Raw genomic sequence first — 15,150 nt, forward strand, 5'->3', positions numbered from 1 at the left:
CAGACAGAATCTTATCATGTATCTCTGTATACAGGGAGCTCCCCCTAGTGGTGGCTGCAGACAGGATCTTATCATGTATCTCTGTATACAGGGAGCTCCCCCTAGTGGTGGCTGCAGACAGGATCTTATCATGTATCTCTATATACAGGGAGCTCCTCCTAGTGGTGACTGCAGACAGGATCTTATCATTATCTCTGTATACAGGGAGCTCCCCCTAGTGGTGACTGCAGATAGGATCTTATCATGTATCTCTGTATACAGGGAGCTCCCCCTAGTGGTGGCTGCAGACAGGATCTTATCATGTATCTCTGTATACAGGGAGCTCCCCCTAGTGGTGGCTGCAGACAGGATCTTATCATGTATCTCTGTATACAGGGAGCTCCCCCTAGTGGTGGCTGCAGACAGGATCTTATCATGTATCTCTATATACAGGGAGCTCCCCCTAGTGGTGGCTGCAGACAGGATCTTATCATGTATCTCTGTATACAGGGAGCTCCCCCTAGTGGTGGCTGCATACAGGATCTCATCATGTATCTCTGTATACAGGGAGCTCCCCCTAGTGGTGATATTATGAAGCTGTTTAGTGCTGTAGGTATGACACTGATAATTTGCATGTCATTGAATCAGTCCTATTGGTGGATAATACGAGTCTTATTCCTGCTCTGATGCTCTTTTTATGGCGCCTGCATTCTCCTCTTTTCCTATGTTCTTCTTGCTGATTTTGCAGCTTCAATACACTTTTTTTCTCGGTCAGGCAGGGTTCAGAGTATCATATATAATCCCCTCTCACAGCTGACAGTGCTCACTGCCGTTCCTATATATCCAGGTGAGGCTTCCGGTCACTGACAGCATGGCCCTGACACAGGACACCCGCGTCCCCCTGAACGATGGGAACACCATGCCTATCATAGGACTGGGCACGTACGCCTCTCCTGATGTAAGTCACAGTGTATCTGATCGTAGGGGGCGGCTGTATGTGTGTTACGGTTTGGCAGCATATTTTATGGCAAAATAAAACAAATTTACGGGGGAAGTTAATAAAAGCAATCTGATCTGATATGTATCAGAAGGTGACAAGTCTGGGATCTCATATAAATATTTGTTTTCTGAGTCTTTGTTTATTTCTTTATCTTTTTATTTATTTTATATGATTTCATTGTCCAATTTTTATTTAGTTATTTATTTATTTTTTTCTTCATTATGTTTTTATGTTTTGCTTAGGTCCCTAAAATTCTCGGAGAAGAGGCCACAAAAACGGCCATCGATCTTGGCTACCGGCACATTGATTGCGCTTACATCTACGGAAATGAAGTTCAGATCGGGAACGCCATCCGCGCCAAAATATCTGACGGCGTCGTCAGGAGGGAGGACGTGTTCTATATGGGGAAGGTGAAGGGAAGACCTGACGCATCTCTATACGAATGGGGTTGTCTATACTTTCTGCATTGATTTTTATATTGAATTATTTGCTCATTCAATAACTCATGAGTCATTCATACATTACTTAATTAATTAATATATTAATTAATTTAGTTTTTTTTTTAGTAAATTATTTTCACTTTTTTTTACTTTTTTTTTCAATAAAATTATTTATCTCTACTTTTTGTTTTGTTCTTTTATTAATTTATCTTTTATCTTGTATTAACTTATCCTTTATCCTGTAATTAAATCCCTCATTCATTCACTTTTACCTTTTTTTAATTTTTTTTCCTCTTTTTTTCTTTCTCCCAATTCCAGTAATTCTTCATTCATACTTCAATGAAATCATTTATTTGAATGAATTATTTATGAATTCTTTTTTTTTTCATATTTATTCTTCAATTTTAATCATACGTATAACTATACACTAATGTGTTCATTCATTCATTCAATCATTTACTCATTCATTTGTTCTTTCGTTTATTCATTCAGCAATTTATTATTTTTCCTTCGTTTTTACTTCATTCACTATTTATTTTTAAAATCACGTATTCATTCACTTACTCATTCATTCATGTCTTCATTCATGGAGTCTTTTCCTTTACCCTTTTTAACTTTATTTTTGCTTATTTTTAATTTTATTTTACATTGTTGTTTTACTCTGTTTTTATTTTTTTATCTTTGCTTTGTTTTTTAGTTGTACTTTATTATTTTATATATATATATAACTTTTTTTTTTTACTTTATCTCTTACTTTTACATTATTTTTTTTTACTATGCTCAAGTATTCATATTACTCAATCATTCATGTCATTCACTCTTTCATTCCTAGTCTTTTCCTTTTTATTTTTACCTTATTTTTTATTTGTATTTATTTATTTTTATTTTTTACTTTTACTTTATTTTTTATTTTTTTGTATTTATTTTTTTCTATTTACCGTAATTTTTATACTTTTACTTCATTTTTTTAGTTTGCATTTTACTTTTGTTTGTTGATAATTTTTTACTTTTTTTTTTTACTATGCTATAACTATTACTATTAATTAGACTTATTTTTAATTTCTGTATTTTTTAATATTTATTTTATGTATTTATGTTGCATTTTTCGTCTTTAATTCATTAGTGTTTTTTTTATTCTTATATGAATGTAATAAATTATTAAGAATTATTATTATTATTATTATTTTTTTTTTAGCTCTGGTGTACTTTTTGTGCACCAGAACTCGTCCGCAAGGGTCTAGAAAAATCTCTGCAAGATCTCCAGCTGGATTACCTGGACCTGTTTGTCATACACTGGCCTTTCTCTTTGAAGGTAGGGGACAAATTTACATTTATTGACAGAATTGATAATAGCGACACCTACAGGTTATAAGTGGAAAAACAGGTAAGATTAAGGAAATGAGTGGAGGTTTCTGCTCTTCAGCCCACAGGAGCCGAGGATCCCAGCAACCCGGATAATCCTTTCATCTATGATGACGTCGACTTCTTGGCTACTTGGGAGGTTCGTTATTGATTGAAGCCTTTATATCAATTATTATTTAGAACAGCGCCACCCGTGCCTGTATGGTTGAGTCGGGTATTGCAGTATAATATGATTCTGACATATGGTGAAAGAGCTTATAGTCTATATGATAAGTGAGTTACTACGTGTGAGGAGAAATGTCAAGGGTCGCTTACGTTAAATTGATCAATTAAAGCTGACACACAAAGCGTTTGATATACATGAGAAGATAAGAAGTAAGATTCTAAGATTTCTTAACTCATAGATTATCAAAGTTCTCTGCTCACTAGTGCTACTAAGATAAGAGCGAGAAAGAGGGAGGAAAAAGCAAACCGAAAAGGGGCTGTTACTTTCTAGTAAGTGTTTCATCTCTCTTCAGCTGGATTCACAGGTACACTGCTCAGTACCGATGTATAATGTCCTTCATACTGCTGTGTGTGCTAGATAGACACAGGACAGCAGAAATCTCTTATGTCTGCATGTGTGCTGTATGTAAAAATATAATATATATTTTTTTCAACTGGCTAACATAGTACCAAACCCCTTTTTTTTCTTTTTGCTCTATGTGAGAGACATCACAGCAGTTAGTCTCCACCCACCAGCTCAGAGACAACTGAAAACCAGAGCTAGAGCCTGCAGAGATGAAAACTGATGAAAAATGGTGAAAAATAGTGATACTCCTGATGTATACACACATAACAGCCAGCGCCGACTCACCCCCCCCAACCCCCGCCAGTGCCGACTCCCCCCCCCAACCCCCGCCAGTGCCGACTCACCCCCCCACCAGCGCAGCCGCGTTCAACTATACCGGTGTCTACGATGCCGGTACAGTTGAATGCAACGATGGAGGAGAGAGCGTCTGCTGTCGCTCCCTCTCCCATCATTCCCCGGTCTGCCTCTGACACTGCGGGTGCGCGATGACATCATATCATCGCGCACCTGCTGTGTGCCGGGCGGGCAGGCTGCAACTGCTGAGACCGGAGCTGGGTGCTGCGCGGGGCAAGAGGAAAGGTGAGGATCGTATGTTTTTTTTTAAGATATCAATGAGTGATAACTGGATTGTGTGGCTATTCGGGGGCGCTACATTGCATTCTATGGGGGGCTGTATTACATTCTATGGGGGGCTGTATTATATTCTATGGGGGGCTTTATTATGTTCTATGGGGGGCTGTATTATATTCTATGGGGGGCTTTATTATGTTCTATGGGGGGCTGTATTACATTCTATTGGGGGCTGTATTATATTCTATGGGGGGCTTTATTATATTCTATGGGGTGCTACATTGCATTCTATGGGGGGCTGTATTATATTCTATGGGGGGCTTTATTGTATTCTATGGTGGCTGTATTACATTCTATGGGGAGGCTGTATTAAATTCTATGGGGGGCTGTATTACATTCTATGGGGGGCTGTATTACATTCTATGGGGGGCTGTATTACATTCTATGGGAGGCTGTATTACATTCTATGGGGGCTGTATTACATTCTATGGGGAGGCTGTATTACATTCTATGGGGGGCTGTATTACATTCTATTGGAGGCTGTATTACATTCTATGGGGGGCTGTATTACATTCTATGGGAGGCTGTATTACATTCTATGGGGGCTGTATTACATTCTATGGGGGGCTGTATTACATTCTATGGGGGGCTGTATTACATTCAATGGGGGCTGTATTACATTCTATGGGGGCTGTATTACATTCTATGGGGGGCTGTATTACATTCTATGGGGGGTTGTATTTAGTGTTGAGCCGCCTCCCTAGTGTTTGGGTTCAGTTCAGTTCGTCGAACAGGGACGTGTTCCACGAATGTTCCACGAACGTTCGACGAACACCGCCGAACCCCATTGAAACCAATGGCAGGCAAACACAAACACATACAAACACATAGAAAACACCTTAAAAGGTGTACAAAAGCTGACAAACTGCTCAGAAGACACACCAAACACATGGAAAAGTCATACATATAGTCATGCGAAAAGAAAAGAGGTGGAGGAGTAAAAGGAGGAGGAGACTCAGATATAGGCATGTCATGCCCTTCTAAAATCAAGAAAGGCTGGAGTAAAAATCTAAACTCACTCTACCAACACCCAGACGTCTTGACAAAAAAAAAATAAAAAAAATAAAAATCGTTAGGTAGAATGGCGGCGGGTCCATTCAGAACACTTTCCTTAGAAGACGTAGTGGTATCCCCGTTGGGAGTTGTGCCAAAAAATGAACCCAATACATTCAGACTAATCCACCATTTATCATATCCAAGGAGCAGGTCAGTAAACGACAACATCGACGCGGAACCAAGTACAGTACTATGTACTGTACCTCCTTTGACGAGGCAATCAGGTGGGTCAAGAAGTTGGTAAGGGGCACCCTAATGGCCAAAACAGACATTGAGGGGGCGTTCCGGTTACTACCTCCGAATAGTGTCCTCCCATTGTGCTGCTTCTGTGAAGGAGCACACTACATAGATCGCTGTTTGCCCATGGGGTGCTCCATATCCTGCTCATTATTTGAGGCGTTTAGTTGTTTCCTCGAATGTGTCATCATGGACGTTTGTAAGGCGGCACATATTATCCATTACCTCGACGACTTCTTATGAATGGGTCCAAAGGATTCGCCACAGTGTGAAAACACGCGGTAGTCCACCTGTGAGAAGGAGAGAGCTGGAGGGAGAGTGGACACCCCAGAGCCGAGGGGATAGATTGAGAAAGGAAGAAGGCCGTATAGCTAGCTTCAGGGGTGGGGTACTCTGCTGAGTAGCAGAAATTGCTACTAGGCCCAAAAGGATTTCCTGGGCCAGATGCCATTAAAAAATAGTACTTAGGTAAACAGGCGGTGTAGCTTGCTTCATGGGTGGGGTACGCTGCTGAGTAGCACTAAATTCTACTAGGCCCAAAAGGATTTCCTGGGCTAGATGCCGTTACAAAATAGTACTTATGCCGTTTCACACGTCCAGATAATTCCAGTACCGGAGAAAACAGTATTGGAGTTATCTGTGTCCGTGTGCACCGCACACGTGCACACGGAGAACAGTGTGCACTCTCCTCCGTGTGCACATACCGCCCGCAGGAGAAACAGCGCTACAGTAAGCGCTGTCCCCACTGCGTGTGGTGCTGAAGGCAGCATTCATCTCTTCTGCCCTGCTGGAGACAAGAGATGAAATATCAAGGTTTTTTTTTTGTTTGTGTTAAAAATAAAGTTTGGGGGTCACCTCCCTCCTCCCATCCCCTGTGCGCCCGCCTGCTTGCAGAGAAATACTCACCCAGCTCCCGCGATGTCTCCTCTCAGCGGTGGCAGCAGGTTCTGTGTGAGCGGTCACGTGGTACCGCTCATTACAGTGATGAATATGCGCATATTCATCACTGTAATGAGCGGTACCACGTGACCGCTCACACAGGACCTGCTGCCAGCGCTGAGAGGAGACGTACTGTACTGTAGACGTACTGCTGATAACATGATACTGTATGGGGATAGATTGATATAATTTTGATTGTTCTGTTCCCTTCATTCTTTCTCAGTATTTATTCTTCAGTATTGTCGATCACACTCTTTCAGCGGCCTGAGATCAGCGCATGTAAATACAACAGAAATGCTTCGCAGGGAGACCAGGCAAGGATGATGACAGTTGTAGTTAGCACCCGGCGCCTGGAAATTGCGCTAACTCTACTGCTTTTTTCAGCCGCCAGAGCATTTAATTCTGGTCTGTGTAATGATTTTTTTGGGTTGATGTCGGCTGCGTAATGTCAGCTGCCATCAATCCCTGGTGTAAGTAATGGAGAGATGTCTATCAGACACCCCCACTACTAGCCCAGACATGGCGAAATCCAGTTACTGGGTCTCGTGCTGCGCAGCGGAACCAAAAGTGGCTGTAGGCAAAGTTTATGGAGCATCAGAATGAGGTTCCGCAGCCTTTGGTCGTCTCATCCCTTCATTATCTACGAGATCCAGTTATGGAGGTAAAGTAGCGGCTTTTCTTGGTACCGCAACTAAAAGCAATAAATAGGACTGAGCTGGATCCAGCTGTGATTATATGTTATATAGTCATGTTACACTCCCCTCACTTCTTGTAACCTAGTGTACAAAGATATTATACAGTCACCATGAGACAAGTGGGCGTGTACCTTCAAATGCCAGGGCTGAATCTTAGGCCCAGTCCGGCCCTGATGACAACTTATTCTGAAATGTCACTGTATATATGTATTATTGTGATTTAGATGTAGCACGGTCCTGCCCTGTATATATAGTAAGGAAAGCAGCCTCCACATGACGGCCTCACTCACACCAGTGAATGCTAATCTGACCGCAGGTCCTAGAGTCGTGCAAGGAGGCCGGTCTGGTGAAGTCCATCGGGGTCTCCAACTTCAACAGGAGGCAACTGGAACGTCTCCTGAGCAAACCAGGACTGAAGTACAAACCGGTCTGTAACCAGGTAAGACGCAGAGAAGGAAGAGGACACCGACACTCGGGGTACAGAATACTGACACTCGGGGTACAGGATAATGACACTCGGGGTACAAGATTATGACACTGACACTCGGGGTACAGAATACTGACACTCGGGGTACAGGATAATGACACTCGGGGTACAGGATAATGACACTGACACTCGGGGTACAGGATAATGACACTCGGGGTACAGGATAATGACACTGACACTCGGGGTACAGGATAATGACACTGACACTCAGGGTACAGGATAATGACACTCGGGGTACAGGATAATGACGCTGACACTCGGGGTACAGGATAATGACGCTGACACTCGGGGTACAGGATAATGACGCTGACACTCGGGGTACAGGATAATGACGCTGACACTCGGGGTACAGGATAATGACGCTGACACTCGGGGTACAGGATAATGACGCTGACACTCGGGGTACAGGATAATGACGCTGACACTCGGGGTACAGGATAATGACGTTGACACTCGGGGTACAGGATAATGACGCTGACACTCGGGGTACAGGATAATGACGCTGACACTCGGGGTACAGGATAATGACGCTGACACTCGGGGTGCAGGATAATGACGCTGACACTCGGGGTGCAGGATAATGACGCTGACACTGGGGGTGCAGGATAATGACGCTGACACTCGGGGTACAGGATAATGACACTGACACTCGGGGTACAGGATAATGACACTGACACTCGGGGTACAGGATAATGACACTGACACTGGGGTACAGGATAATGGCGCTGACACTGGGGTACAGGATAATGACACTGACACTCGGGGTACAGGATAATGACGCTGACACTGGGGTACAGGATAATGTCACTGACACTCGGGGTACAGGATAATGACACTGACACTGGGGTACAGGATAATGTCACTGACACTCGGGGTACAGGATAATGACACTGACACTCGGGGTACAGGATAATGACGCTGACACTCGGGGTACAGGATAATGACGCTGACACTGGGGTACAGGATAATGTCACTGACACTGGGGTACAGGATAATGTCACTGACACTCGGGGTACAGGATAATGACACTGACACTCGGGGTACAGGATAATGACACTGACACTCGGGTGCAGGATAATGACACTGACACTCGGGGTACAGGATAATGACACTGACACTCGGGGTACAGGATAATGACACTGACACTCGGGGTACAGGATAATGACACTGACACTCGGGGTATAGGATAATGACACTGACACTCGGGGTACAGGATAATGACACTGACACTCGGGGTACAGGATAATGACGCTGACACTGGGGTACAGGATAATGTCACTGACACTCGGGGTACAGGATAATGACACTGACACTCGGGGTATAGGATAATGACACTGACACTCGGGGTACAGGATAATGACACTGACACTCGGGGTACAGGATAATGACACTGACACTCGGGGTACAGGATAATGACGCTGACACTGGGGTACAGGATAATGTCACTGACACTCGGGGTACAGGATAATGACACTGACACTCGGGGTACAGGATAATGACACTGACACTCGGGGTACAGGATAATGACACTGACACTCGGGGTACAGGATAATGACGCTGACACTGGGGTACAGGATAATGTCACTGACACTCGGGGTACAGGATAATGACACTGACACTCGGGGTACAGGATAATGACACTGACACTCGGGGTACAGGATAATGACACTGACACTCGGGTGCAGGATAATGACACTGACACTCGGGGTACAGGATAATGACACTGACACTCGGGGTACAGGATAATGACACTGACACTCGGGGTACAGGATAATGACGCTGACACTGGGGTACAGGATAATGTCACTGACACTCGGGGTACAGGATAATGACACTGACACTCGGGGTATAGGATAATGACACTGACACTCGGGGTACAGGATAATGACACTGACACTCGGGGTACAGGATAATGACACTGACACTCGGGGTACAGGATAATGACGCTGACACTGGGGTACAGGATAATGTCACTGACACTCGGGGTACAGGATAATGACACTGACACTCGGGGTACAGGATAATGACACTGACACTCGGGGTACAGGATAATGACACTGACACTCGGGGTACAGGATAATGACGCTGACACTGGGGTACAGGATAATGTCACTGACACTCGGGGTACAGGATAATGACACTGACACTCGGGGTACAGGATAATGACACTGACACTCGGGGTACAGGATAATGACACTGACACTCGGGTGCAGGATAATGACACTGACACTCGGGGAACAGGATAATGACACTCGGGGTACAGGATAATGACACTCGGGGTACAGGATGATGACACTCGGGGTACAGGATGATGACACTCGGGGTACAGGATAATGACACTCGGGGAATAGGATAATGACACTCGGGGTACAGGATAATGACACTCGGGGTACAGGATAATGACACTCGGGGTACAGGATAATGACACTCGGGGTACAGGATAATGACACTCGGGGTACAGGATGATGACACTCGGGGAACAGGATAATGACACTCGGGGTACAGGATAATGACACTCGGGGTACAGGATAATGACACTGACACTCGGGGTACAGGATAATGACACTGACACTCGGGGTACAGGATAATGACACTGACACTCGGGGTACAGGATAATGACACTCGGGGAACAGGATAATGACACTCGGGGAATAGGATAATGACACTCGGGGTACAGGATGATGACACTCGGGGAATAGGATAATGACACTCGGGGAACAGGATAATGACACTCGGGGTACAGGATAATCAAACTCGGGGAATAGGATAATGACACTCGGGGTACAGGATAATGACACTCGGGGAATAGGATAATGACACTCGGGGTACAGGATGATGACACTCGGGGAATAGGATAATGACACTCGGGGTACAGGATAATGACACTCGGGGAATAGGATAATGACACTCGGGGTACAGGATAATGACACTCGGGGAATAGGATAATGACACTCGGGGTACAGGATAATGACTCTCGGGGTACAGGATAATGACACTCGGGGAATAGGATAATGACACTCGGGGTACAGGATAATGACACTCGGGGTACAGGATAATGACACTCGGGGAATAGGATGATGACACTCGGGGAACAGGATAATGACACTCGGGGTACAGGATAATGACACTCAGGGTACAGGATAATGACACTCAGGGTACAGGATAATGACACTCGGGGTACAGGATAATGACACTCAGGGTACAGGATAATGACTCTCGGGGTACAGGATAATGACACTCGGGGAATAGGATAATGACACTCGGGGTACAGGATAATGACACTCGGGGTACAGGATAATGACACTCGGGGAATAGGATAATGACTCTTGGGGTACAGGATAATGACACTCAGGGTACAGGATAATGACACTCAGGGTACAGGATAATGACACTCGGGGTACAGGATAATGACACCCGGGGAATAGGATAATGACACTCGGGGTACAGGATAATGACACTCGGGGTACAGGATAATGACTCTTGGGGTACAGGATAATGACTTTTGGGGTACAGGATAATGACACTCGGGGAATAGGATAATGACACTCGGGGAATAGGATAATGACACTCGGGGTACAGGATAATGACACTCGGGGTACAGGATAATGACACTGACACTGGGGGTACAGACCAGTGACAGATACATATACACGTACGTATATCCCGGTGTGCACATGTGCTCTGCTCTGCACACACTTGTCGCCTTTTATGTATTTTTGCACTTAGAACGTTTTATAACTTTCCAGTTAATGATTAACGCTAATAATTATAAGTGACCACACTGTTTGTTCTGTACAATATCTTTTCTTCTTAAAGGGACAGCACTGAGAGCCTCCGTGTACCCACAACCATAGCTGTGACTGGTATCAGCAGCCTCACACATTTTAAAGTGACAGTTAATTTTATTCTTTATCATGTAATATATAATTACTATTATCAAAGTTCTCAGCATACTGCATCTCCCAGATTTAAACACAGAAGAGTGAAAAATAGTCACAAACCAAAATGAGAAAGTGATGCTGCTTTCTAGTAGGTGTTTTATTTCACCTGTGTGCTGGATTCACAGCTACACTGCTCAGTACGGCTACATAATGATCTCCATACATGTGCCATATATATAGAGGGGAGCAGGAATCCCTCATATCTGCATTTGCTGTTTATGGGACACATGGGACTGATGATTAGGACCAATACTTACAATATTGTCCTATGGATGACAGGTGGAGTGTCACGTATATTTGAGTCAGAGTAAACTTGTCATACTGTAAATCCAAGGATATCGTCCTGGTGGCGTACAGCGTGCTGGGGTCCCACCGAGACAAGAACTGGTAAGTGTCACGGCGTACATATCATTATTTCCCAGTGTATCATCACTGACATTTATGCCATTTATAGGGTAGACATGAGCGCTCCTGCGCTGCTTGAAGACCCAGTCCTGGTCAAGGTGGCAGCAAAATATAACCGTTCTCCAGCAGAGGTCGCTATGCGCTACATCCTCCAGAAGGGCATTGTGGTATTGGCCAAAAGTTTCACTGCAGCCCGCCTGAAACAAAACCTTGGGGTAACTACCATATCCTATGTTCTCATTATCCTGCAATATTGCCTGGAAATCTTTAAAAAATGTATCTTGAAGAAAAAAACATTTTGGTGTTTATTTTTATTTAATCGTTTTTTATGTGATCAAATCTAAAGAAAAATACTGAAATATTCCACTTTTTACATAACCTATGAGGCACACACACAAAGCTGACCTGTACTGCTTCTACAGGTCATGTGGTTCAATTTTCAGCTTTGCTGTGTAGATTGTAACAGGGGCAGCAGAGTCATCTCAGTCATTATCTTTAAAGGTCAAATGACTGAGGATGGAAAAATCATATTAATCTCTATCAGAGGTCAGGTGTTATGCCTGTGTAGCACTCACTTGGGAAAACAAGTAATATACTAAAAAACTGCAACTGACCCTTCCGACTCCTGTACAGACTAGAGATCCTGACCCCACAGTCCCTAGTGGTTCATTTAAGAGCAGAGAAAGCCCTAACCACAGACAAGAAGATGGCAACTCGGAACTAAACTGCCTAAAAAGTCATCAAGTTGCTTCACATTCCTCCTAAAGAATCAGAGCGCAGAGCAGAGTGTGAATTACCCACAAGAGGGAAAGTGTGCTGAACAAAGGAAAGATCCCAGAGTGAGTAAAGTAAATATCGAAGTACTAAATAAAGAATAAAGCAGGTATTGTTAAAAAATGTACTGCCTACATCCTAAAGATAAAAAGAAGATAGGTGCAAAGTATAGCAAAGAAGCAGCAAAGCGATAACCCTCCGCTGGAAACACACAGACTGGCTCCAATCATCCATAAAATGTCAGAACATTCAAATGAAACTATCACCAGCAGGGGGACAGAATATGAAGCTGCACCCAAAAGGTGAAAGGCAGGCAAATGAATACGCCTGTGTTACGCTACACAGACTGCAGCCAGAAGAGCAGAATCAATACACCAAAAGAAAAGGTGTGTCTCCTGTGGCTCAAAGCAGAGAGATGCCGACTAGAGAACACAAGCTCAAGGGATGAAATCCAGCAGACTGACAATAGTAGATCAAGACTTCTGATAATTGTTAGATGTGGCAGTCAGAACAGTTGCCTCATTATTATTAGAGTTTGGGGTCTTCATTATCATTAGAGGGTGAGTTCAGCGGAGTCATCTCATTATTATTAAAAGACGAGGCCTGCAGAGTCATTTTATGATCAGTAGAGGACAGAGTCAACAGAGTAATCTCGTTATTAATAGAGGGTGAGGTCTGCGGAGTCATCTTGTTATCATTAGAGGACAGGATCAGCAGAGTCCTCTCAATACTATTAGAGGGTGGGGTCAGCAGAGTCATCTCACTATTATTAGAGGGTGGGGTCAGCAGAGTCATCTCATTATCAGAGGACAGGTCAGTAGAGTCATCTCATGATCAGTAAAGGACAGTCAACAGAGTCATCTCGTTATTATTAGAGGGTGAGGTCTGCAGAGTCATCTTGTTATCATTAGAGGACAGGATCAGCAGAGTTCTCTCAATACTATTAGAGGGTGGGGTCAGCAGAGTCATCTCACTATTATTAGAGGGTGGGGTCAGCAGAGTCATCTCATTATCAGAGGACAGGTCAGTAGAGTCATCTCATGATCAGTAAAGGACAGAGTCAGCAGAGTCATCTCGTCATTATTAGAGGGTGAGGTCTGCAGAGTCATCTTGTTATTATTAGAGGAAAGGGTCAGCAGAGTCCTCTGGTTACTATTAAAGGGTGGGGTCAGCAGAGTCATCTCACTATTATTAGAGGGCGGGGTCAGCAGAGTTATCTCATTATTATTAGAGGACAGAGTCAACAGAGTCATCTCTTTATTATTAGAGGGTGAGGTCAACAGTCATCTCGTTATTATTAGAGGGTGAGGTCTGCAGAGTCATCTCGTTATTATTAGAGGGTGAGGTCTGCAGAGTCATCTTGTTATTATTAGAGGAAAGGGTCAGCAGAGTCCTCTGGTTACTATTAAAGGGTGGGGTCAGCAGAGTCATCTCACTATTATTAGAGGGCGGGGTCAGCAGAGTTATCTCATTATTATTAGAGGACAGAGTCAACAGAGTCATCTCTTTATTATTAGAGGGTGAGGTCAACAGTCATCTCGTTATTATTAGAGGGTGAGGTCTGCAGAGTCATCTTGTTATTATTAGAGGAAAGGGTCAGCAGAGTCCTCTCATTACTATTAAAGGGTGGGGTCAGCAGAGTCCTCTCATTACTATTAAAGGGTGGGGTCAGCAGAGTCCTCTCATTACTATTAAAGGGTGGGGTCAGCAGAGTCATCTTACCTTTCCCAACAGAACAACAGGCCCTATTTTTCCTGGAGACGCTATCAATTTATGGACACTTTTCATAGCAGCTGCCATAAAGCCCCTTCCCCCGCCGTCCCGCCTGTACACTAACCGGACATCTTCTCTTTATCAGGTTTTCGATTTTGAACTGATGTCTGAAGACATGAAAGCTCTAGAAGAGCTGGATAAAAACCTGCGTTATGGACCATTTAAAGTGTAAGTTGTCCCTTATTAGAGAGTCCCAGAGAACAGGACAAATCTTCCATGACAGACCTACAGCATGATGATTCTTATAATGATGATTTATTGTTTTTTTTATTATTTATTTATTTTATGTTCTTTTTTTTCTCCAGAATGAAAGATCACCCTGAATATCCCTTCCATGATGAGTACTGAGGAGCGGGTGTCTGGTTATAACAGCAGTTTTCAATAAAACCAATTCTATATATTGAAGGCAAAGTCATAACATCTCATCATGTGACCACTAAATAAAACAAGAAAAAAACAAAACAAAAAAAACGCTCTCTCATTTCTATTTTTGTTTGTGGCGTCATACCAAAAGAATATGGAACACAGAACACAAGATTTCATTTATTATTATTAATAATAATAATAATAATAATAATAATAATGCAGCGCCCCAGAGTCCTGGTCGTTGCAGTAATGTTATTCTTCCACCAGGGGGGAGTGATGTTACGTCTGAAGGCAATGAAGGAGATATTCTGTCCAGATATCACAACCACAAAACACACTTCACACTCCAGTCCGCCAGGGGGAGCCATGCTTCTATCTATTAGGCGAGTCATCTCAACTCTAGAGGACATGATCAGCAGAGTCATCTCATGTCTAGAGAACAGGGTCAGCAGAGTCATCTAATCTGTAGAGGAGAGGGTCAGCAGAGTCATCTCA

At 43.6% G+C, this 15,150-nt stretch overlaps 1 protein-coding gene across 1 annotated transcript; it reads left to right on the plus strand.

The window, feature by feature from the left end:
* Positions 1-819: 819 nt before the first annotated feature.
* LOC138675127 (rho crystallin-like) lies at positions 820-14,752 on the plus strand. Its single transcript, XM_069763117.1, is given in 10 exon segments — positions 820-937; positions 1,222-1,389; positions 2,615-2,731; positions 2,843-2,920; positions 7,226-7,348; positions 11,617-11,651; positions 11,653-11,724; positions 11,792-11,957; positions 14,375-14,457; positions 14,595-14,752. Coding segments are annotated over 10 exon segments (972 nt in total). The 5' UTR covers positions 820-850; the 3' UTR covers positions 14,638-14,752.
* The last annotated feature ends 398 nt before the right edge of the window (positions 14,753-15,150 follow it).

The sequence above is a fragment of the Ranitomeya imitator genome, chromosome 4 (assembly GCF_032444005.1).
Source record: "Ranitomeya imitator isolate aRanImi1 chromosome 4, aRanImi1.pri, whole genome shotgun sequence".
NCBI lineage: Eukaryota > Metazoa > Chordata > Amphibia > Anura > Dendrobatidae > Ranitomeya > Ranitomeya imitator.